The following is a 25,851-nucleotide window of genomic DNA, read 5'->3' on the forward strand; positions in this document are numbered from 1 at the left end:
CAAAGGCTCGCAGAATGACCAAAGAAAATATATTTCTCACACTTAAACATAAAGCAAATTCTTTACAAATTCCATCTCTAACCCCGCCCACTTACCCTTGGGTTGTACCCATCTCAAATCTATTTAACATTTGACTGCAGTAGGTCTCTCGCTGTATTTCTTCCTGCCTCAGCAATCCGCCTGCTGTATGTTTTCACCTGAATACGATTGCTTGTGTTGCGATCGAAACGTCGTGATTTTTTTCTTATTTTATTATTTTTATATCTACGTGACTTTACCGAAAGACCCAAAGAGTATGCATTGCAGCAGTCACGAAAGCTTTTTTAAGTCAAGATTTCAACTTCAAATGTCAAATTAGCGACATCTAGCGACTGTTCGGGGTTTAATCTGTTTGGGGCTATGAATGAGCGGCAGAGCCAGCCAGGCTCGCTAATTAAGAGGATGAAGAGAAGATCCTGAGCGATGGCTTGGGCAGAGAGCTTACTCGAGGCGCAAGGATAAATTTCACCTCGTGTTTTGAACTCTTAGGGATTGCCGCATGTCATCGTTTTTAGAACGCGAATTACTTGAATTAAAGTTCTGCCCATTTTGGCCCAATGGAAGAGAGCCTATTTTTTGGTTCTTTAAGGTAAAGTCACATATAAAGATAAAATAATAAATTAAATTAAATACTAGCATACGACGTTTCGATTGCAACACAAGCAATCATCATCAGGTATCGAAACGTCGCATGCTAGTATTTAATTTGATTTATTATTTTATCTTTATACGTGACTTTACCGAAAGAACCAAAGAATCATTCCTGCAGTTACGAAAGCTCCAAATTAAGTTAGAAGAGAGCCTGTGTGGCAGTTGTTCCATCCCTGGCCCAATATTATACTTAGTGGCCTGAGTGGGCCACTTAACATGCAAAAACCCTCATTGCCTCTTGCCACTCTGAGGCCAATAACACTGGTCAACACACTTTTTCTGGCATAAGGTATTCCAAAGGTTTGAATGTAATTTTGGGGTGCTGATTCCAAATCTGGCATCAGTTTTTGTCTATCACATCAGGTTTTTGAGATATCAAATATTGCATTTTCAATAAAAACTGCAGAAGAAAAATATTAAATAAATGTGGATATCTAAATAAAATTATATTATAAACACACTATCCTAAAAATACAGCACCATATTTTAACACTAAAGCAGTCACTGACTCGCAACAACTTGCAATCATAAGTGACAGAGTTAATTTCGGGTAAAATCAATGAAAATGGGGTATGCCGATAGCATAAAATGAGATGTGATAAAGCAAATCTGAGATCAGATTTGGAATCAGCACCCTGAAATTAGTCTAAAACAGCTGCAAAAGTCCAGGCCAGAAAAACATGTTTTTTTTTGTTGACCAGTGTTGTAATAGCTTCAAAGTTGATCGTTGCTACGTAAGTTTTTTTATATTATTTGTTGCTTATGTCGTACAAAATGCACTAGCTCCGAAACTAATCAGGGTTAAACTTCGTGCTTCAGAATTACTGTTACTTGGGTTGTGACGACCAGAGGGCATTGTAACGCCGTCATATGCATGGGATTCAATAGGTACTCTGGGTTCTTACGATTCATTATTTAGTGAAGCCTAATACTCATACTCTTTGGTTTTATTCGGTAAAGTCACGTAGGTAAAAAATAATATATAAAAAATAAAAATGAAAAACAATTAAATTTTATTTAATTTTTTTACCTACGTGACTTTACCTAACAAAACCAAAGAGTATGGATTCTTGCAGTCACGAAAACTTCAAATCTAGAAAGCCTAATACATGATAATGGGATTTGTCCGAATGTTACAATGTTATGACCCCCATAAAAAAACTGTTGATACTTGGCCAAGCCTTCCAATTTAAATAAGTGATCAAATGTGCGTGGCATTACCATGTCAGAGGGTGGGGACTATTATAATGGAGCTTGCTCAGAGCTGGTCTGACCACATTTGCTTCCACAATAGAAGTGTCCCATAAAAGAACGGTTACACAGCACCGTCAAACCACACGGGCTGACCAAGCCCCGGGAAACACTGGTAACTACACCCTTGTTATTCTAAACGTGCTGTGTGTTGAAATTGTTTTGTACAATCATGTCCTTTCTGAACTTGAGGCTAAAATAATTAGCTTTGTCTGTATGGCTAATTTTCCATGTCTTAAATGTTCATAAACTATTTAGCCTCATGCATTATACAGTATATGTGAGTACATTGCTTTTATACTACAGTTGTGTATTTTCTGTATAGGACAAGATTGTATGTGCCAGAATTTCTAAAACTAATCCTTGCGCTCCAGGCATTTTACTGGATTAAATGTTACCAACATTCTTCATGCTAAGGTAGATCCAGTACAGACAGCACTGCAGACATTTTGTTCATTCAAAAAGAAAAAAAACACGTCATGTTTAAAGAATGTATCACAATAAGGTAAACACATAAATCTCAGGATATATATACGTATACATCCTATGTTACAGTAGTGCTTAATGTCAAGTATTGTACATGTGCCCTTGCTTTGTTTTCAATATTTAATGGTCTGCAAAAATACTGTAAGAAATCTGATCACACTGCTTTCATGCATCCTTTGTTTTGTAGATAACGCCAGTTTGGTTATGCATCCACATGTAGTATTTTCAGAACATTTGTTTAGAGGTGGCGTGTCCAACATACTTCCTTTCTAAACACATCACATCAGCACAACTAGTTTGTGCTCATGCAAAAAAAATTGCTCAAAAACAAATCTTAGCTTCACGTTACCTGCATGCATTATCCGCGTTCCTTTTCGTTTAGCGGACAGGAATGGGTTTTCAATCGACTGCATTTCACCTCTGCACCTCCGCGATTCAAACACCTCACAGTGTTCACATTATGCAAATATATATATTTCCCAGTTCACATTGGAAAGAGGCCACCAGCATCTTTACAAATGTCAAATCTGTAATCGCGGAGCTGCTGAGAGAGATAACTGAATGTGAATAGCGGTGGAATTAAAACGAATCGCAGCCCGCAAACCACAATGCGTGGAAGTGGGTGGCCCAAACGCGGCGCTGCAGGTATCACAGAGGATATACATTTATTTTTGTTTATTTTGCGACTTTTCTAGCAGACAATTATTTTTGTGTTTCTTAGACTTGGGTATCAAGTCTGAAAAAATGCAACTCTATTTTTTACATAGACCCACGTGGCAGACATGCACCAATTTAGCCGCTAGTCACATGCCCACACTGCCCCTATAATCCGCAATATTTTCGCGGATTAATGGTTTCGTGTCGGTACGCAAACTCATTTCTGCGGCACGGAATGTAGGTATCCACAAAATGGTCCCCCCATATCACCAGACAGTATTGGAGTCCTGCTATACCTACTATAATCACACAGGAATGTCTGTCCTTAACGCTCGTGACGTCACTCCACATCGACCAGCCCCCCTCATTAATTTTCATGAGCAGGTGACATCCTCCAAATGGACACTCTCCTCCATTCATAATAATTAGCGGGCTGACGTCACTCCACATGGGGAGCCGAGGCGCCTCCTCCCCCCTCCTCGACGTCAACTCAGAACCCTCACTACAAAGGCAGAACCCTCACGTCACGTGATCTCCGTGACGCTGCTGAGACATCGAAGTAAAAAATTAACCCGTAAAAACAAAGTTTTTCACTATAAATCCTTTATATGCGTGGCATCGGTTTTATTTTATTATTCATTTCTGTTTTTCTTGAGTAAGAGTTTCATTTTTATCACATTGGTATTTTAAATTAAATATGAAAAAAAAAATTCCTAAGAAGTGGAAAATTTTGGAAAAAAATTTTCACGAAAATAAATTGTCACGCACAACGAGTCTGTGTGCAAAATGTCAGCTCGATTGGATCACGGGAAGTGGGTTAAAAAACGACCGAAAGATTTGCACGATCGTAAGCGCGCAAGCAAGCAAGTGAACTTAATGTAAAGGATTAAAAAAGGACGTCATGATGAACAAGGAATTATAACACTTAAATGAAATGGGTCTGTGTCACCGCGCCCTTACAAAATGCACACGCATTAATGCAGTGGATATCACGCCGCGGTCTGCTTTTCGCTTGCAAGTTTCAGATTTACTGCAATACACCCATCCTTGGACGGGCAAAAGACGAGTATTAATATAGTAGTTGTTATTGGCAGATCATTTTACAGATTGTACTTTATTTGTACATATTGGAGGAAATCGCTCGTCATATTCGTTTGTTTATCCATAGAAAAATGCAGATAACACCATTGATTTAATCCCACTTTCTGGTTACTCATCCGAAATGTATGCATACTGCGAGACTGCGTCTGGGTGACTTCTCTGTGGAGGAATATAAATACAGTACTTTAATATTGTCAACTTCAAACCTCTTCCACGTGACTCCATTTGTCCGTGAAAAACACAGATACTGAATTATGATGAATGTAACACTTGTGGAATGTTTTCAGGTGACATTCGCAGAGATAATAGGATGATTTTTCTAGGGCCATGGTTAACAAGAGTAATATGGCTGTAGATACGAGAAGTGTCACTCGAATAAAATCCACACGTACACAATATATGCTTCAATTGGATAATAAAAAAAATATACCAATGTGCTTATAGATGAAAGTTTTCAATCAGTGCCTACTGTCAGCTATGCATTATGGATAAAAAGCAACAAAAGCCGACAATTGTGCAAAGCATTCTTGGAATTGCACCCAGAAAAACGAAAGAATACATATAAATAATATCTCATTCACACTTAAGTGCAGGAAATCGGCTTGGCCAGGACACGTGGCTCGAAGGGATGATAGCTGATTACTACACTTGCTGATGAAATAACAGTCAAATGAGAGAACATTACTAAAAAATTAACCCGTAAAAACAAAGTTTTTCAATATAAATCCTTTATATGCGTGGCGGCTAGAGTCCTCTCGTCCTCTGGCTTGAGATGGCTGCCACCTATGGGTCAGATGATTGCCTGCCACCATTAAGAAATTGTTAATTAAATATTTAAAAAAAATTCCTAAAAAGTGTAAAATTTTGGGAAAAAAATTTCACGAAAATTAATTGTCACGCACAACGAGTCTGTGTGGAAAATGTCAGCTCGATTGGATCACGGGAAGTGGGTTAAAAAACGACCGAAAGATTTGCACGGTCGTAAGCAAGCAAGCGCGCAAGTGAACTTAATATAAAGGATTTAAAAAGAGATGGAGCAATGAGATCGTCTAATGAAAAAAAAAAGAGAGACGGATGTTGGCATTGGAAGACCGAGACGGACGGTGACAGCACGGGTAGGACTTCATCGAGCAGTGGATAAGCAATGGCTGATGATAAAGAGAGGCATCTTGAGTTCATCAAGATGCCTCTCTGCTGCTGGGTGAAGGCCCCCCAAGCAATCACCATCTAACAGACCTGCAGAGCAACCATTCATCTCGCACCTTCACACGAGCCGATTTCATCACTTCATGTCCTTTCTCGTGATGTGTCCTGGCCAAGCCCACTCCCACTTTACTGTTTTCAACAATTTGAACGACTGCGTGTTGTTAACCTGAATGTGTGTTCTAATCGATGCGTTCTTCTTCCCTGAATATAATTCAAGCGTTCATCTGCCCACGCTTGTTTACGCACACTTAATTTTTTGCGACTATTTTCCGTTCATGATCTGCATGGTTCTAAACCACGTGGCATCGGCACATTGCGACGTTACTTTTTTTATAATAACGTTCAGCAATACAAAAGTACTCCAACCTGTTCTCGTCCATTTACAGTAATTACTTTTGATGGCAGTCGACCTTCAGTAGCTGTCATAGGTACACATTCTGCAGTTTTTTACGTGTCCAACGTACGGATATATCTTATTAGTGAACTTGTAATACGGTAGATTACCTTTGTTTTCTGTTCGTATTTATCCTGTACCCAACTTCGCAGTTTTTCTAACATTACCCAACGTTGTTCAACATTGAGTTACACCCGTGGCTTACAACACCAAAGATAGTACCGTCTTTAAATACCACGGTGTTGCCAAGTCTTCTTTATGTTTACTGAAGAAGAACAATGGCTGTCAATATTTAACCTTTCGGGAAGTTTGTCCAATACAGTGAACCACGCTTGCGATGAGACAGACAAGCAGTGGATTTTGCACCCTGTTGCTAAGCTAGGGCAAGGGTGGGGCAAGCTGTTAGCTCACAGCCACATGCTGGCCGAGACATTATAGCGTCTGATGATGCTGTGCGCGCGCACAGGTTTCAACAAGTTATTGCTCCCCTTTCCTTGTGACGAACACAGAGAGAGACTTGCGACATGCATCAAGGGACCCTCGAGAAGAACTGATTCCTTGACGAGACGCCAAGACGACGGTGCCGAGAAGAATGGTCGACAGGCGGAGCAAGGTGCCCGAACAGAATGTCCCAACCAAGCTGCTTCAGCTGTCAGAAAATGAGCATCTGTTCAGTCTTATTGGCCACAGGCGCACGGTGAGTTTGTGTGTTGTATGTGAGGGTGGCGTGGTGGAATGTGAGCACACATGCTGTTACACTTGAGTTGCTTCTTACTCTGAAAACGTAAACCGAATAGCCTTGGCACGAGGGCTCTTGTGTTAAGTATTGCATGTACGGTTACTGTCATGTTACAGAATGTGCTCTGTTTTTGGGGGGGGAAATGTTTCGATTGTGCTCTGACACTTATATTTGTAGAAGTGAAAAGGATACAATGATGGTTATACTTTTATAGCAGTTGTTGTGGTGCGGTCGGAGAAACATTTGCCAATACTCTGCTGGAACAAGGCCTTTATAATCCAACAGATGTTTATATATTTTTTAGGTACTAAAGTGGGTCCAGATTTTTCAGGTGGTGTTGGTCTTTGACCAGAGGCTTGATTGATCCAAATTGCTTTCATTGGAACTGTTTACATGTAGTGCTGCAGTACTGCACTAGTTAGCATGTTGTAGCAGGAGTAACACATGTTTGAGACGGTGTTTATTGTTAAAGCACATTTCTAGTACGATAGTATTTATACATCACAGCAAGTATAGTGTTACCGTATGTATATGCTTTGTACAATAGGTAGTGTCATATGCGGACTGTGTAAGCAAGGGATACGTTGGGCTACGTGAAAAAGCCCTTAAGCAAAGTTTCCGGGAATGGCTCTCAATAACGCATGCACATATTTAGATCTACAGTAAATCACAGTGCAACTATTGTTTTGAAGACATTTGAATTCGGATGTAGCAGAAGAAAATAAAACATAGATACAGTACAGTAAAACTTCTCTTATCCGCGATGATGTGTGGGGATGCTGTTTGCGGATTCTCTCATCCACAATACACAGCGATAACGACTCCAGTCGTTCGTGAACAAAAAAACATTGCTCAGCTGTGCCGGTCCAAACATTTCGTACACAGAAATAGTTGTGAAAATGAGAAAATGTAGATGTAAAGTGGAGCCATATCGAAATCGGTAACGGCCGAACCCTGCGATTTCTCACGAACCTGCTGGGCGGAAAGGGCCACTGCCAAAGCGAACTCTAGAGGGCATTTGGTCGACTCTTCCACGTTGACCAGACGTCTTGGAAACAGAGGGACATTGGCCACACTTTACATCACCACACAACATGCTGATCGGCTAACCGTGGCAATTCCCTCCTCGGTGTGCCATTAACAGCACTAGCTGGGTTGATTCAACATTGTCTTGCCAGGCATACTGAGAGTCTTTCGAAGCCGGGTGTTCCTGCACGTATGTAATATTCTGTCTGCTACAGCAGAGGTACAAGGAGTTGCAATTAGATCTACATCTTTGCTTTACTGACCTGGTCAAGGCCTATGATACCATCAATATGCGAGGGCTTTGGGTTCTTCATGTTTTCGGGGTCCCTGACCCTCTGTTTACAATCACTAAGAACCTTCATAATAGTGAAGAGGCCCAGGTAAAGCTGCGTGGCCAGGAGTTGGAGCCATTTCCTGTTCACGTTCGGGTGCGAACCGGGGATGTCCTTTAGCTCCTGCACTATTGAACATATTTTTGGCTATACCAGAGGAATTTCTATCTGGTATGGATACAATGGCTGATTCATTCCCAGTGCAGTCAAGGGATGCCTCCTTATTGATCAAACATGTCATGTATTCTGATGATCTGGTTGTGTGTTGCTCACTGATAAGGAGTTGGAGACACTGCTGCCGAACCTGGAGCGTGCCATGCATAGGTGGGGCCTTGCTATCAGCCCCACCAAAATAAAGCACCTGCCTGGGTATTTTATGTTTTCAAATATTCTACCCGAACTCCCCATGAGTGATGGAACAGTCGTGGAAAGAGTCGAAGGGTTCCGGTTTGGGAGTTCCGGTTTGGCAACACATGCCTCATTGTGATTCAGTTAAATGGCATTGTCTTTTCATGAACTATGTAACGCTGTGTGGAAGCTATATTGCCTATCGCTCCATACGAAGCTTCGGGTTTTCTTGGCCACAGTTATGCCCTCCCTTCTTTATACTTGTGAAACGCGCGGACCCTTTTAAGGGAACATCTGCACCGGTTTGAAATATTCAGGCTGGCCAACCTACGATCCATCCTGGGATTAACTAGGCTGGATTGTGTGAGATCACAGATCTTTTGAAAGACCTGAACACAGTCCCATCCGTGACCTCTGGCAGGCGAGGCTGCATTTGCTGGGTCATGTAGCCCACGTGTCCAGCCACAGCATGGCCAAGTAGCTTCTGTTTGGCCAGGCTACAGAATATATGGGCTGATGCAGTACAGGAAGATATGAAGCTGATTGGGCTTGCTGATGATTGGTACTGACGGTGTCGGTATGGTCCTCTGTGGAGGAGGCATGTGAAGGATGCTTTTAGGTAGTTGGAGGCAATCGCCCTCAAACAACAACAGAGTGCAGCGGAGCGATGCTCACAATGGGAAGATTGCCAGGTGGCTAAAAAGCAACGAGTTGGCAAAGTGAGGAGAATAGGTGGTGTATCTGTGAAACATTTCGGTTAACCCATAAACACATGGGTCTGTCTCCTGTCAGCGAGCCTTCGACACTTCACGTGGCCTCAAAGTTCATTTTGGTTGGCACACGCGATGTGGTAAATGACGACTGTTGTTGTTGCTGCTTGCGTTTGTTAGAGCGTGGGTCTGTGGTATTTGGGAGTGTGGTATTTACCACACACACGCGGTGGTGTAGCGGTGAGCACGCTGCGATATATGCACTCTGTAACCCGAGTTCGATTCCCTGTGACAATTATCTGAACCGGTTCTGAGCCTCAACTAGGTCGACTCGGCCTCAAATGAGTACCTGGTGTGGTGTGTAAGCATTGCCGCTAGGGAGACAAAGGCAGCCGGGCGTGGTGCTGGTCACCCATCCCCCTCATGTGCCATGTCAGCCTTCTTTCGGTGCTCGCTAACGGCACTTGCCCCAAAAAGTATGTTCAGGCTATATGGGGGAACTTTGTGTGTGGGACGTACCACCCGTAAGTCCGCCAACATCGTCATCAAAATCCACATGGGTGGAAAAAAACCCGATTTTTCCAGCGGCAGGCATCGGTTTTTTTCTTTAAAACAATTAAACCCGATTTCGGGGAATTAAAACCTGGTTTAATGAATACGAAACTCTGATCCAAGGCTTAGGCTGCTTCCTCGTCGGTGCTGCTATCGTACTCGGGGGGGCCGTCGGGCACGGGGTTGTCGTAGAATGCGGCGGGCAGGTTGGTCTTGATGAACACGAGGAGCTTCTCCTCCACAATCGTGGGTGCCAGTGAGTTCCTTCGCTTGGAATGGATGAAGCCCATCGTTGAGAAGTTGGCGAAGTGCGGTTCTGCAATTAGAACCAATTAAACCGGATTTCTCCCAATCTCAGCGGGTTTAATATAAAAAGACAATTAAACCCGATTGTAAAAAACCCGACTGTGCCACCCTTGAAAATCCATCGTTGTAAAGGTTCGCTCCAACCACCCAGCCACCAAGACCATGTCAGCACAAGAACGTTTGGGTGCGACATATACGTAGAACTTTATTTTTAAACAACACGTCGCAAGAGCATGTAGTCATCATCAAAAACCATTGTCAATTTAAAGCTTCCCTCCAACCAGCCAGTAACCGAGACCACGTCAGCACAGTACGTGTGTGGGTGCGGTGTGACTTTTAATTTGTCAACTGGCAAAACAAGAAAAAAAAATACCTGAATCTTTCGATCAAAATGGACACGGCTATGCACGGCGACTGCACAAGAGTATTTGAATGAATCAAGATGTATTTTAACAAATCACGCTCACAATAAAAACGTTGAATGACAGCTAAATAAATGTTAAACTAACGACAAAAACCTCCTAAACAATACCGGTGCTATGGACCGAGAGCCACCTAAGCCGCTTTCAACAGACCACGGTTGCCAAACCGGCGCCCAGGGAGATCTCGTGTGGCTCTTTCGAGAAACAGACGACGTATAATAAATAACCTTTTAAATGTAACTTTACTCGAAACAGGAGCAATGTGAAATTTCGATTTAAAGCTTTCGTGACTGCAGGGATTCATCTTCTTGGTTCTTTCGGTAAAGTCACGTAGAAGGGAAATAATAAAATAATAAAATAAACCAATTAAATAATTCTCACGACGTTTCGGCCACAACGCAAGCAGCCGTCCTTAGCTGAAGAACAGGTCTGTCGGAAAGACAGCGTCTGAATGAATTTCACGGCTGCTTGCGTTGTGGCCGAAACGTCGTGAGAATTATTTTATTATGTTTTATTTTTATTATTTTATTATTTCCCTTCTACGTGACTTTACCGAAAGAACCAAGAAGAGGAGCAATGTGCTGCACCGTGATCAAGTGCAGTGGGAGCTAGCCAGGTGGCTTGCATGACCACTCCACATTATACCCTGAAGTGACCAGGGCAGTGTTTAGTGGCTCTTGGCTATGCGAAGATGTTGGCATGCGGCTCCAAGGGTAAGGAAGTTTGGCCACCCATGGTATAAATCGGATTAACACTTTACATTGATGAAAAGCACAGGTGGCTTAGAAGACTGAAGATGTAGTCCAGATTCAAGGGGATTAAAGGACCCGTGGTATAAAATGGTTTTTTTAAATGGCACGTGTTTTTATGCTTCATACATGACAGATTCCTACACAAGTTTTAAGTTACTCACCACAGGGAGTATATGTGTTGTGCAACCATTGACTGATAATACATTCCAAAGCACATGTTGAAAGTGACTGAAGTCTGTACTGTAATCTCACTTTAAATTTAAAAATACCTGTAAATTAAAATGATTTGTAATGTATGACAAATGAAAACAGGGCTAAGCTATAGAATTAGCAGGCCTCCAACAGAAATGAAGGTTGACTGTTGCCCTTTGTTCAGACTGTGTTTACACACATTATTTGCTTTTCTGGGTAAAAAAAAAAATTAAGCGCTTACATAAACGTTCACTTGTAAAGATAGTGGTTGGGGACGTTCAAACATTATCTGTAGACGCCTTTCGTATGGCATTTGGAAAAAAGCAACAGGCTACAATTGAATGCTTACTTTGTAAGCATCCAGGGTAGCTGAGTGGAGTCCGCGTGTTGTATTGGGCAGTCATCAGGGATATGTCTAATGGTTTGCACCTCCAACGCATTTGCAGTTCGGTGACTCCTTGATCTTCCACTTATGGGATAAATATCCACACTTTCTTCCATGTGTTGTGTGGACCATGGTTGAGGGGGGTCCACTATCATCGGGGCAGAGATAGACCAGGGTTGTGCCTCCACGGGTCTTCAGTGAGGTTCTTATTTGGGACACCGTAAAATAATTCAGGGGTGGGGAACGTCCAGCCCGCGGGCCGTACGAGGCCCGCGAAATCATTTGATCTGGTCCTGCCAAGGCAACCGCAGGCGGGACTCGAAATTCAATAAATCTAGGAGCAAACCTGGAAAAGCAGTTGCGAGTAGCAGCAACATCATCAATACCAGCTAACATCACACGCCTCGCCAAAGAGAAGCAGTTCCAGCCATCACATTAGGGGCGAGTTAATTAAATGTTTGACCAAATATGACAGGCTAATGTTTTAGTTGATAATTTTGTATGTATCGCGAATGATGTTATAAATATCCGAATGACACTTGGCAGAAAAAACGTTACCCACCCCTGCTGTAAATCGTGCACCATTTACACTTAAGTACTGGTACACAGTACTGTACTTAAAATTACCGGACATGTTTGTAAACGCTACACATTTGTTTTTAACACGCTAAAACAGTTACCATATTGTTAATGCGCAATATTGTTTCCTGAAACTATGATGGGTTAAATGTATATATGTATTTACCAGTGAGTTGGCTTGGGGGTGGGGCGTGGGGGGGGTGAGGCCTTCATCCAGCAGTGGGTTGACCATGGCTGATCTATTGCTTTACCAGTGAGGACTGCAGAGCTTGGGGAATTGTTGGTGCAGGATAGCCGCCTGGTTGCCTCCCGGCTTGTCTGCATTTTCTCGGCGATTACGAGATGCAATTTGCATAAAAGACGAAGCTATATATATAAAACGAAACATGAGGATAATTATTAACTAAAGAATGCTACACACTGTGCACATTCGTCATTGCGTTTTAGGTACAGTAATAGCCTCAAGATAAATTGTGCACACACCCTGTAACAGACTCTGCACACACAAAAAAGTCTGGTGGCTTGAGCCTCAACTTTGTGGATGCTTTTGAATGTACCCACAATACAATACGGGAACTCTTACATATACATTACAAACTCATGGGCCTCTTGAGTGTCTTTAAACTCGAACATGTGCCCCTAAGGTGTGTGCTTTTATGATCTTTTATGTCATGACACATTCGTTATGTCAGTGTTGTTTGGTTTTGGCGCAAGAGTTCTCTTCTAAAAATCAAAGCATTCTTTAAGCGTTTGAGTCGGTGTGACTGCATTCAATCGACATGGGGTTTTTATTATAGCACATTTTTGTTTACGACGTTCAACTAAAGTACTGTTGAACCCGTTAAAGCATTCGCCTTGTCGGTCTAAAAAATATTTCATATAATGACTAATTTTGTAGAGCGTCGTTCATGCAAATTACATCTCATAATCGCTGAGGATCCACAGACGAGTTGGAAGGCCTGCCAGGTGATGAGCCGGCGTCAACAATTGTTCTACATTTCTCCATGTATAAAGATGTTTTCAACCAATTATTGAGTGTTTTATACACGTGGGGAGGAAACCGGGGGACCGGGAAAAAAAGCCCACGCATGCAAGGGGACAACACTCAATCCCACACAGAAAGGAGAGTTTATATCAATCCACGCTTTATCTGTCTCTTGTTAGTAACATGGCGCAATTATAACTTTTGGAAAGATAAATATAAGTGAAAATTTTGATTTAAAGCTTTCGTGACTGCAGGGATTCATATTCTTGGTTCTTTCGGTAAAGTCACGTAGAAGGGAAAAAATAAAATAATAAAAATATAAAACAATAACATTTTCACGACGTTTCGATTGCAACACAAGCAATCATCATCAGGTGTGAAAACCACAACAAGAAACGTTAAGAAAAAAAAACGCCACTATTTTCATATTTTTTTGCTGTGGTTTTCACACCTGATGATGATTGCTTGTGTTGCAATCGAAACATCGTGATAATTTTATTGTTTAATACTTTTATTATTTTATTGTTTCCCTTCTACGTGACTTCACCGAAAGAACCAAGAATATAAGTGAAAATGTTGTATAAAGTCGTGTGCCTATTAGGGAATTCCTCCAGGACAACTGGATAATATTTTTCAAAGGATTGCCAAAACGTGCCTATAAAAACGGCGCTAAAACGGATAAGGTGATTACATCACACGCCATGCAATGCTTTGCCTCCTCATGACACCATAACATGTGACATCGTCTCGCACCCTTGTAACGTCAACTCGTGCGGATTGTAACGTAATATTACGAATGCATGTTGGAGTGCATTAGTCAATCCATGGAAATGCATGATTTCAATACCTTGTCATTCAAATAAACCATATACAATACTGTGCTGTACCTGAAAAATGCCGTCAGGAGAGTGTACCAAATATATAATTGTAGTACTCTTAGGTTTTTTCGGTAAAGTCACGTAGTTTAAAATAAATAATAAATAATAATCAATAATATAAATAATAATATAAATAAATTACAATTATTTTATTTCTATTATTATTTATATTATTTTCTTTCTATCATTATTTCTATTATTTTTATTACTTATTTTTAACTACGTGACTTTACCGAAAAAACCTAAGAGTATGAATCCTTGCAGTCACAAAAGCTTCAAATCTAGAATATAATTGTAGTGACACATGACATCACTAGTGTGTCGGGACTGTACGAGCGTAGGGACACATGACGTCACGACTGTGTTGGCTCGGTATGGGTGCTGTAGACGGGTGTCACGGAAGTCATGTCAGGCCGTGACACTCCGCGTGAACCCAACAGGACACGTGACCGGACAAAGGGGGGGCTAGGGGCCCCAGGGAAGAGCTTGGGGGTCACGTGGTTGGAGGCCCGTATCTTCCCGAAGGATCGAGAAGGGGGGCGTGGCCTGGGTCGGAGCCGGCCACGCCACGGGAGTTATGAGCAGAGAGTTGCGCTGTTCACCCCGGGGATGAAGATGCCATCAACGGTCTTGGAAGTCTCAGACCTTCGTCCGTGACCAGGCAGCCCGTCACCTGCCCTGGTCACGCTGTGTAGTATTCCCCGAGTGTGAGTGAGATTAGGAACGGAGGTCACCACCCTGTGTATAATGTTCCAGTTGGTTCTTGGTTCTTTCGGTAAAGTCATGTGACTTTACCGAAAGAACCAAGAAGATGAATCCCTGCAGTCACGAAAGCTTTAAATCGAAAAATTACAGTTGGTTGTTATGCGTTTTAATAAAGAGTGTTGCCTCCAAGTTGAGTGTGCGCCTCAATCGAACCCACTACATAATGATTAGCATGAACATTTTTCGTATAACATGAAAGATAAATACAGATTTCAAAATAGGCATTTGCAATCATTGTAAGATAGGTTATACACGCTTTAACATTACTTATACAGCACTTCATTTTAATAATCTTTCCGAGTCCTCAATGAAACCATTCATTGATTTTATGGACGTTTTACGAAGCTCCATATAAACTATTTCCTGACCTGCTAAAGACCCTGAATCATTGACATTCACGACGCGTTCTCATCAGGGGGCATATGTGTGCGAGGCAACTTGCGGATTGTTTCCTTTATTCTTGTGACTTCTGGTTGCGAGACGCGAATGTAAAGAAAAAAACACAATCGCCTATAAAAATACCTTGCCAGGTGCAGCTCTTTTTGTAAAATTTGCATCAAAGACCTGGGATGGCAACTGAACTACAGCCAGCACATGTATTTCAGCACATCACAATACTCAGCACAGTGGGTCGTGTGTTTTTTAAGAAAGCAAAGTTTTGGCAGGATACTGTGCATCTCAATAAGTCCCAGGCTTTCATTCCCAGCGAGGTTCACATACGCACAGCGCATAGAATGTTAAACTCTTTTCATTGTTGTAAAATTAATTCCCAATGTGTTTATTTTTTTTACGCGTGCAATTCCTGATTTCACAGCTCGTCAATTTGGAATTAACCCAGAACGACTTTGGAGTACTGTGCAGTCGTTTGTTTGAAATAACACAAACCCCTTTGATGTGTTTAGGTTTTTTTTGGGGGGGGGGGAGTTAATCAATGCTTTAAAGGGTGCACGTGCTACATTGTCAAGTAAGTGCGGAGGTCTTGTCTATTATGAGCCATCAAAAATATGCTTATTTAACATACACGCGTTTTCGAACTTGGATCCTTTTACATAAGTTTGGGCTCGTTCCTTTCAAATGTCATAACCATGTGAGCCATAGTAGGACTTGAGAATGAAGAAGTGAAGCAGTGGTTAGCATCCTGGACTATGCACCCAATTACCTGATTTATATTTCCGGCCAGGGCGAACATCCGTGACAAGTAATAGCTACACTGGACCTAGACACTTGCCTTCACCAACACGCACTGGCCAACATGCTGAAGTATCGTCAAACATACTAATAGGGCTTTTCCCCTTTTTTCTGGCAACAAAACTGACACCTTTTGCAAGGAATCATGCTTACATTAACCACAATACTTGCAGTCAAATGCAAACAAAAAACAATACTCTGATAATTTATGCATTGTCTTTGAAACTGATTGGTACACACCAGAGACAGCTTTCTTTAGAGCCTCGTCTCATATGGTGTTCGACCAGATGACGCCAAAAAAAGGGGAAAAACCCTATTAGTATATTTTGGTACTGGCAAAGGAGGTCCCATGATGATGAGATATCGTCAAACAACTCACATTACTGATATTGCATGGCAAGGCCTTAATGCGGCGGTAGATTGAAGGGTTCATTTTACGTCTCCCCCTTTGACGCCGTTTCACAAATACGTCGTCACTTTATTGTATTTATACCGCGACCTAATTTGCATCAGTTCAACCCACACGTCGCTGACAGCATCATCCGTCCTTCGTCGTATCCGTCGCCTCAGCCTTCGCCTCCACTTACCCTGTACGCGAACTACTTTGTGTCACGCGTAAAGAAATGTACCGTAGAGTACAATATGTTACGTGTGTACAGTATTCTGGTGATTTGGGGAAACAAAATGCTTTGATTTACGTCGTTTCGATATTTGTCACACCTTCAGGAACACATCCCCGACGTAAATTGGGGTATTACTCATAATAAAGGTTTTTGGGTTATTATAAATGTGTCGCAACCATCCACCACCCGACACGGCCGATCAGCAAAAAAAAGTGTCACGTTCACAAAACACCAACTAAACTGGCAAATCGCCCGAAGATGCTGGATGTAATTACCAGCGAAACGTCTACTCAAATTTAAAATGTTGTGGATTCACTCTTCAAACACACCTGGGCTGAAGAAGTAAGTAATTGTAGTTTTGTTAACGTGACACATTTTTCTACTGATTGGCTGTGTCAGGCGGTGGAGGGTTGCGACACATTTATAATAACGCGATCTAACCCAAAAACCTTTATTATAAATAATACTGGTCGCGAAAGCCTACGTGTTAAACTGGGGTATTACTCTTTTTGTTTTTTTTCGGTAAAGTCACGTAGAATGGAAATAATAAAATAATAAAATATAACATAATAAAATTATTCTCACGACGTTTCAGCCACAACGCAAGCAGCCGTCCTCGGGTGAAGACCAGGTCTGTCGGGGAGACAGAGTCTGAAAATGGGGTATTACTGTTTTTCACGAATGTACAGAATTTCATTCAGTCTGTTCTGACGTGGGTTAACTCTGTGTTACTGCCCATTCAGTAATGTGTTGTGAGTAACCCTGACCCCGTGACTGTGACCCTGTGGATTAATGCTCATGTTGGCTTGCAGACCCTCGCCAGTACCGTGGTGCAGCTCCTCTATGGCGTGAATGGAAGGTGGGACAAGCAATGCTGCGGCGTGGTCTGTTTTGTGAAGGACAACAGCAAGCGCAGCTTTTTCATCACCATTTACGACATCTGTATGGTACGTCAAAAACCTAGCCTTGTCGACGATGATATCCAGCAGTAATACCAGCCTGCTGGACAACGAGCACAGTAATGATGTACCACGTTGTAAACTTGCTATTATAACAATTACGGTGGCTGCTTTCAGTCTAGCAATCCCAATCGGACAAGTACATATTTCAAGCCACGTTGTTGTTAATTAGCCTGTCCCATAGTTTTGTTTGTATTTTAATACCAAGTCATGGATTCTAGAAGTGGCAGTCTTTATTATGTTATCCCAGGCGGTGAATATGGGCTGAGAAACATTCCGCATGTCTTGTGCATTCAAGCAAAAGGTTAAGTTGTTCTAAGAAAGGAGATTCGTGTACAAAGGGAGTCAAGGTTTTGCATACATCATCCCTCTGATGTTAACTTGTTCTGGTTTTGTTTATGCAGCTTTGCCTTTTAATTTGAGCCACACATAAAATGTAGAAAATGAATGCTGTGATACTGTACTCCATATATATACTATTTACTACGACGATTGTTTTTTTTGTTTTTACCAGGTAAGCCCCACTGAACTATATAGCTCATTCAAAAGCAGACCCGGCGACAAATGAAAGCTCAACGAAGTGGCTTATCGAGTGGTAATTTAAAGCAGCCAAATATTCTAAACGAATGTTGATTCTAAATGTGGAGGGAAAAACTGGAGGACCCGGAGAAAATGACACCCGACCACGGAAGAACATGCAATCTCCAAATATACAGCAGGCACAAGGGTCGGGGATCGAACCCACGACCTCCTGTATACCAGGCGAAGTAGTTAACATCTTGCCACCGTGGCGCCCAGAACACTTAGTGTTGTATGCGATAGAGGAATGGCCAGGTAACCACTGTGATGACACTGTAAGGTGGACATGTGTGGGGCTGGTCATGTCACAATGCACACCCCTGAACAGTTTGCACAAGATAAAAAAAAAGTAGTGTGAGTGCATTGACAGTGGTGCACAAGCACAAATAAAAAAGGGTCAGTGTCCTAAATTTCACCGATGCTATTATATATTTTTCCTCTCCAGGGCAATGTTGTTGACGAATGTGCTTTCAGTGTTAAGAAGGACTTCTTTGTGTTGTTATTTTGTTTTGCAGGAAAACTGCAAGCTGTGGGAACAAGAACTATACACAGAGTTTGCATATTACGCACCAAAGGCAGACTTTCACACATTCATTGGAGATGTAAGTGTTTATTGTTGCACACTGTACTGGAGATGTAAATGTTCATTGTTTCACACTGTGTATATGCATTGTAAAAAAAAAAAATCGTGAGTTAATTTCATGAAACTCTGTACTGGGAATAAAATATGCCTTTTGGTGTTTTTTCCTTGTCAGAAATGCCAAGTTGGACTTAACTTCGCTGACATAGAGGAAGCACGTTTCTTTTACAACTCTGTGCAGGCGAAACTTGACAAGCAGAAAAAACGACAAAGTAAGGTTTCTTAGTGTGGCTCTCCCACCAGCCAAATTTCAAATAGGGAAGCATGTGACCAAGGAAATCAAATGTTCTAAGGAAATGCCGGCTGTCTTGGGGAAATTGTTGCAGATGTATATCGGGATAAGAATAAAAAAGGGATTCTGCTGAGAATTATGTTTTTGATATTGATAAGGGTCTGAAAAACTAACATACAGAGTATCCGTGACTGTTTTGCGACAAGCACGAAAGGATAATGCTTTATTTTAACTGTAACTCAATGTGGTGCAATAAATCCTAAGTTATTGATGAGCATTTACACATGATAATACAATGAAAATGTGTTATTTCAAATACCACCGTTTTCAATGGGAAGTGGACTGCTGACCATCAGTACTTTTTCACTGTATATTAAATTTCTAGATTTCACAATACAGTATTTCAAAGTTGGCGATTCTTGGCCAAGATGGTGGTTAATTCACAGAGTTATTGAGTCAGCATTTCGTTTTTTTCTCATGTCAGTCTAATTCACAACAACCTTTGCAAATTTAGTCCAGTATTGAGTGTGGATTTAATGTAGTCCTAATTTTAGTCTAGTCGACAATGCAGTGACACGTTTAATCCCCTCTTCGTCATTAAATGTCAGTGTGAGGGGCACACCGTTCTCACCCCAAATACTATCAGGTCAGCCAATTGGTGAACTCGAAATCACTTTTTATCTTCACACTTAGTCAATTACCATTGTTGGTCTTCATCAGTGGACTGCAGTCCTCAATTACATTCCTAAATGATCTGTGTATATTCATTCAGACTACCGTAATTAATGTTATCATAATCATTGGGGGGTAAGACATAGTCATCGTCATGCTTGATTATATTCGTCCACTCATTCACTGCAATCATTTTTTTTTTAAATCCGCTTCATTGACACAGATATGTCACCTAATTTCGCTTGCAAGATGTAACAAAGGGGCAACTTCAGACCCTGTCGCATCGCCAACATGTTTCCCTGAGTTTGAAGTGTGGTTATTAAATCACCATGTTTCTTGGTGGCCATTCGTTCCTTGCTCGCCGTAGACAAGTCGGCGGCAGAGTTGACCGTGCAGCCATCGATGCACGAGGTGCATCCGGTTCCCCTCCCAATCATGAAGGTGCCCAATGTTCCGGCTCTTGCCAAGACTCGCAATCAGAAGACTAAGAGCAAGACACCACTCACCAAAGATCAGATTGGAGAACCATCCCATTTCAAGTGAGTGCTTTCATTGGCAATACAGCAATACATTAAATAACTTTAAGAATCACCTTCATTGTTGCCTACTTCAGGTTTTGCAGTGTCATGGACAGAAAAGTGTCTCCATAGCCATATGGTTATGTTTAAAACCTCTGTAACTTGCTTTAACCTGGTGTGGCATTTGGACAAGTGAACATGAAAACGTACTTAATTTGATATGTCACATGTCATAGCAGAGCATGGGGAGTCCATCCAACAATGGATGATAATTGTGTAAGTCATAACATTCACATGATGCCTTATAAAGGTGTTAGTAAGCATGCAAAAGGAATTTGATATTCTTTTAATCATTTTTAAACTACTGACCTCTTCATTCGTGCATTCTGTGACATGTTGATATGCTCACATTTTATATTGGGTCATTTATACATCAATATTATTTGTGTAAGAATCCTCTGCTCACTTCGTAATAGTGTGTCTGTTTGGTGTGTGGATATTCTGTGATTAACAGGCACATTGGACACGTTGGTTGGGATCCTAATTGTGGCTTCACAGTAAGTCCTGATTTACTCCCAATAATGCTTATATTCATAATCGGCAGTACAATTGTAGCCATTTAATTGTGATGTTATTGTGCTTCCCTGTTTCTCAATTAGGCTGAGAATGTGGACCCAAACCTTAAACAGCTGTTTTACATGGCTGGCATAGATGATTCACATCTTCAGGACAAGCGACTCACAAGAAAAATATCACAAATTATTAAAGACTATGGAGGAATGGAGGGCATAAAACAGGAAATACAACAAGGTAATCTGCTTAACTCGATAAAAGTATCACAGTGAGCTATCATAATATCTACAACGCTTCAATAACAATGTCTAGCTATAGTACTATAAATGCACTTCTTTGAAATGATTCTGTACATTAAGGTAGTGATTAACATGTCCATACGATTATAGTTAATTACTTTGTTAAATGTGGTTAAAATGGAAATCCACTTTGCAAAGTGTTGTACATTTTTTAAAGTTTGGGATACTGTAGTTGGCAAAGGTGTAATAATCTCTAATAATGATAGTGTGTTGTATAGTTCATCATTAGCGTTTAAAATCAATGAAGTATGTTCTTTTACAGACGAATCATCATCATTATGAAATGCTTAGTAAAGTGTCATAGTGCAAGATTGTATTTACACAAGATTGCTTAGTGAAAAGTAATTGTGCATTATGCCTAAATTGAGTGACATCAGGGGAGTTTACCATTTTTAAGTTCTAAAAGGTTCGCTAGGTTGGACGCTTCGGATAGGTTACGTGAACCTGGCTTGGGGTGACAGGTGGTGGAACCAAGGGCATTAAATAATTTCAAACAGCCGCCGTTATTGAAATGCCACTACGGTATAGCGACGAGTCATGAATAAAGGAGAATACATTTGTCAATAACACTACCTTAAAAATATACAAATAGGGATATATGTGCTATGAAGGGTTATTGCCCTAAAACGTCACCTATTATATATTTTTTATATGTATTAAGTCCACGGCATAATTAATTGTGCTTGTGCAACACTGCCAATGCAGCATCACCAAATAATTTGTTCAATATAAGCGGTGAGGGTGTTTTCATGGCTGTACGACTATGCATTACTTGAGTTCAAGGACGCAACAACAAGAAGGTAATACCAGAGATAATATTGATGTCAAACTCTGAGTTCACTGATATGCTTTTTTGTGGGGGGTGTAGGAGGTGTTTGAATGATAATTAGACGTCATTTGTTGGGCCTGTATATAATTTAGCTTTGGAATAAACTAGTTTCAAAGTACGGAAATACCATGTCACACACCACGTGGCTCTGTCATTAAAAATTTCCACTGGGTCATATCTGTTAAGGACGGTAACAACCTAAGGTAATAATAAAATCAGTACAGGCCAGAAAACCACATTTTAAACAAACCACAGAAACGTGTACTCAACTGTTGTGCATTATGCAAAAAACCAACAGTTTCTGAAAAAACTTCATGATTACACATTTGAGTTCCGTTTCAATCTAGCTTGAATATAAAATCCTGTACGCACCTAGACTAATATGTATTGTCATTTTACATTTCCAGTTCCAAAGCAACCAGCCCAGAAAGTACCTGGTCCAGGGAAACCACCTGAGAAGCACCTCGCTCCCTCTATGGCACCCAAAGACCATAGAGAACGTTCACCTGGCAGAGGTCCTCCACCCCCACCACCTCTAAGGTCTCATAACCATGGCAGGCTGGCACCTGCACCACCACCACCAACATCTACCCAGAGATCTGGAGGCCCTCCACCACCGCCGCCACCACCACCACCACCGCCACCACCGCCGCCGCCGCCACCACCACCATCTGCCCAGAAAGTCGGGGGCTCACGGCCACCACCGGCGCTTGCAGACCACCAGGACGGCTCTGGCCGGGGTGCTCTTTTATCCCAGATCCATTCTGGAGTCAAGCTGAGGGAGGTGACGCCTGGCAGTCACCCAGCATCTGAGCGGAATTCCCTTCTGGAGGAGATCCGCCAGGGCACGGCACTCAAGCCAGTGAGTTTATTCAAGTTTGGCTATTCCATTGCTTTTGAAATGTTGTCTACCAGGATTGCCGCAATGTAGTTTTTCAAGATACCATAAAATATTAAATTTCAGGATATGACGTATACCCTTCGTTTTGTAGTTGTATGTTCCACTTATTTTTTTGCTGTTGTCTTTTTGTGTACTTATCGCACAAATAAAGATGACTTAAATGCTATTCAACTGCGGTTCACTTGACATAAGCCTGCCAAAGTATTTTTATCATTATAACTTTACATTGTATAATACTTCTCATGCATTTGCTGACAGCTGCTTAAGATGCCATATAACCACCATGCCATCAGTTATTCAAATAAAACATTATACAAAGTTTCAATTTATTTGATAGCAACTATTTATTTGTAGCTTTAATGATTAAGAATTTATTTTTGAAATAGTTTGTCACGAAATTATATTTTGGAAAATATACCTAATTTTTTTAGCAATGATAATCATTACATCGAGATATTTTGGAAAAACGGACAATAAAATATTTTGGATCGGATATCGTAATACATTGTAGTATCGCCACATATAGTTGAAGTCCTACTATGCACCTTACATATACAACATGTTTATACCTATACACACTTACGAATTAAAACATCAATACGTTTCAGGTGTCCGACTCACAAGGCCCTCCTATGGGCTCTTCTGCTCCATTGGGTCTTGTTGATGCCTTGATGAATGCGGTGAAGAAAAGGGGCAAGTCTCTTTACACTTCAGGTAAGATACAATGTTCCACGCGGCAAGCACGATTCCAATGGTCTCTGAGCTATTCTTCTCTAAAGTAATGCTGCATCACCGCCGATAGGTGGTACTATAAGCTACAGTTATGCAAGGCCGTTAGCTGACAGGCTCATCTTATACAATAAAACCTTGGATTGCGAGCATAATTCGTTCCGGAAACGTGTTTGTAATCCAAAGCACTCGTATATCAAAGCACTCGTATATCAGTTGTGATCACGTGACGCTCGGCAGACAAAGCGTGATCATGTACTACTCGTATTGCAAGACCTCGCTTGTTTATCAAATTAATATTTATTTCAACAATTTGCTCGTCTCGCAAAACACTCGCAGACCAAGTTACTCGCAATCTAAGGTTTTACTGTATTTAAAGACGTACCCATCGAAACCGCTCAATTTAAAGATTCCGTTCATTTTTTTATTAGAATGAGCAACAATTTATGAACATCATACTCTATAAGATTAATTTAACACGGAGGCTTGAACACCATACAATGCGTATTGTTTTTATTTAAAACCGCTTTAATCTGAAATGTCTGAAAAACAATAACGGATATAACAAATGTTTCTCGCTTTAATTTTATTTGCTGTTTAACGCGCTATCAAACGAAAAAACCCCGCAATCTTGTATTTTGAATGGTTTCTGAATGACATGGCACTTCAAATCGAGATTTGGGAGACTTAAAATGAAAAATATCCGATGTTCATATTTTTCGTGTTTGTGTCCTAAAAACTACTTATGTACCATATATCAGCTTTCTACCTTGTTGAGAAGTACCCTAGAGGTTTTTGAGACATACAGATTAAGGTCTTTATTTATATAGATATTTATGAGTAACACTAGAATCTAAACTGGCCCCATTATTTTCAAGGGAGTTGTAATAAATGTGCAACACTGACATCATTTCCAATCCACAGTAATTATGTTGATATGCTCACATTTGGCCAACTGATTTTAGAATTAGTGGTGAGAAAACATCATGGATTTGTAATTGAAAAAAATAATAAATTGACTTCAAAACAATGTCCAATATTATCAATGGCACTTTTGTGGTACCCTAATTAAATATCGATGTCTGGTTACATTGTTGGTTGACTGTGCGTTTGTAGATGAAGATGATGATGAAGATGACGACGACGATGACGATGATGAAGAATGGAATTAGTGGCCTTGCAAGCTTGCCGACAATGAATTGGCACACAGCTGTGCAGTAGTTTTATTTTCACAGGTTCATTCACACTTTTTAAAAAATAGATATGGAATTCACTGCGCATGGAGTCGTGTATGAACTGACCCGCTATTTTTGACATTTCTATCGATATTAAAGTTATTGTGTACTTGTGAAATATGTTTATGGTATGCAATGCTTTACTGTACTCTAAACTATGGTTTACAGAAGCACAATAAAGTGACTCTTGTGACTTGTTAACGTCGTTTCATGATACTCTGAGATGCAGGGGCGGTTTCTTCATTAGGGCGATTGGGCGACGCACCACCAATGTCATTCAACCACAGAGTCACGCTAGCCGTCACTGTCAGCCTCTGGATATAGTCCAATCGGCGTCATGTCACGTTCTGTGGAGTACCGCCTCTTTTTGGGCGATTTCACTACGGCTGAGAATCGCCCCGAGTGGCCCCATAGACTTACATTCAAAGATGTTTTTTTTTCGAACGGGGGCGCTGCAATGCATTCTCTATGGCTTCCGGGAGGGCATGCACTAACGTGCTTACGTCATCATACGTGCTAACGTCATCATACGTAAGCACGTTTCATCCAACAATATAATTTATCGCCACCTAGTGGAATCTTTAATAAATAAACTTGAGTGGTTTGTTTTAATAGTGAGTATATATACAAACAAGATGTATTGTAAGAGTCACTTTATTTTTCATTAATATTAAAGAAGTGAAGTTGCCTTTACATGTTAATTTAGGAGCTTTCGTGACTGCAGGAATTATTCTTTGGTTCTTTTCGGTTAAGTCACGTCTAAAAATAAAATAATAAATTAAAATAACATATTACGACGTTTCGATTGCAACACAAGCAATCATCATCAGGTATAAAAGAAATAGCAACAACAATCTAACTAGAAAACTATAGACAGACATACAAGCAGACAGACATCACAACGGCACACAGAGAGAGGACACACTTTGTGCCGATGTGTGTCCTCTCTCTGTGTGCCGTTGTGATGTCTGTCTGCTTGTATGTCTGTCTATAGTTTTCTAGTTAGATTGTTGTTGCTATTTCTTTTATACCTGATGATGATTGCTTGTGTTGCAATCGAAACGTCGTAATATGTTATTTTAATTTATTATTTTATTTTTAGACGTGACTTAACCGAA

At 40.9% G+C, this 25,851-nt stretch overlaps 1 protein-coding gene across 1 annotated transcript; it reads left to right on the plus strand.

Moving 5' to 3' along the window:
* The first annotated feature begins 1,941 nt into the window (after window positions 1-1,941).
* On the plus strand, window positions 1,942-24,934 carry LOC144721269 (actin nucleation-promoting factor WASL-like). The gene is made up of 11 exons (XM_078598766.1): window positions 1,942-2,056; window positions 6,295-6,482; window positions 17,380-17,514; window positions 18,621-18,707; window positions 18,861-18,957; window positions 20,017-20,188; window positions 20,682-20,724; window positions 20,827-20,977; window positions 22,276-22,730; window positions 23,378-23,483; window positions 24,615-24,934. Exons 2-11 carry the CDS (start codon window positions 6,378-6,380, stop codon window positions 24,668-24,670), a joined length of 1,407 nt encoding a protein of 468 aa, XP_078454892.1. The 5' UTR covers window positions 1,942-2,056; window positions 6,295-6,377; the 3' UTR covers window positions 24,671-24,934.
* Window positions 24,935-25,851: the final 917 nt, after the last annotated feature.

The sequence above is a fragment of the Lampetra planeri genome, chromosome 11, assembly GCF_965212315.1.
Source record: "Lampetra planeri chromosome 11, kcLamPlan1.2.h2, whole genome shotgun sequence".
In the NCBI taxonomy this organism is placed as follows: Eukaryota; Metazoa; Chordata; class Hyperoartia; order Petromyzontiformes; family Petromyzontidae; genus Lampetra; species Lampetra planeri.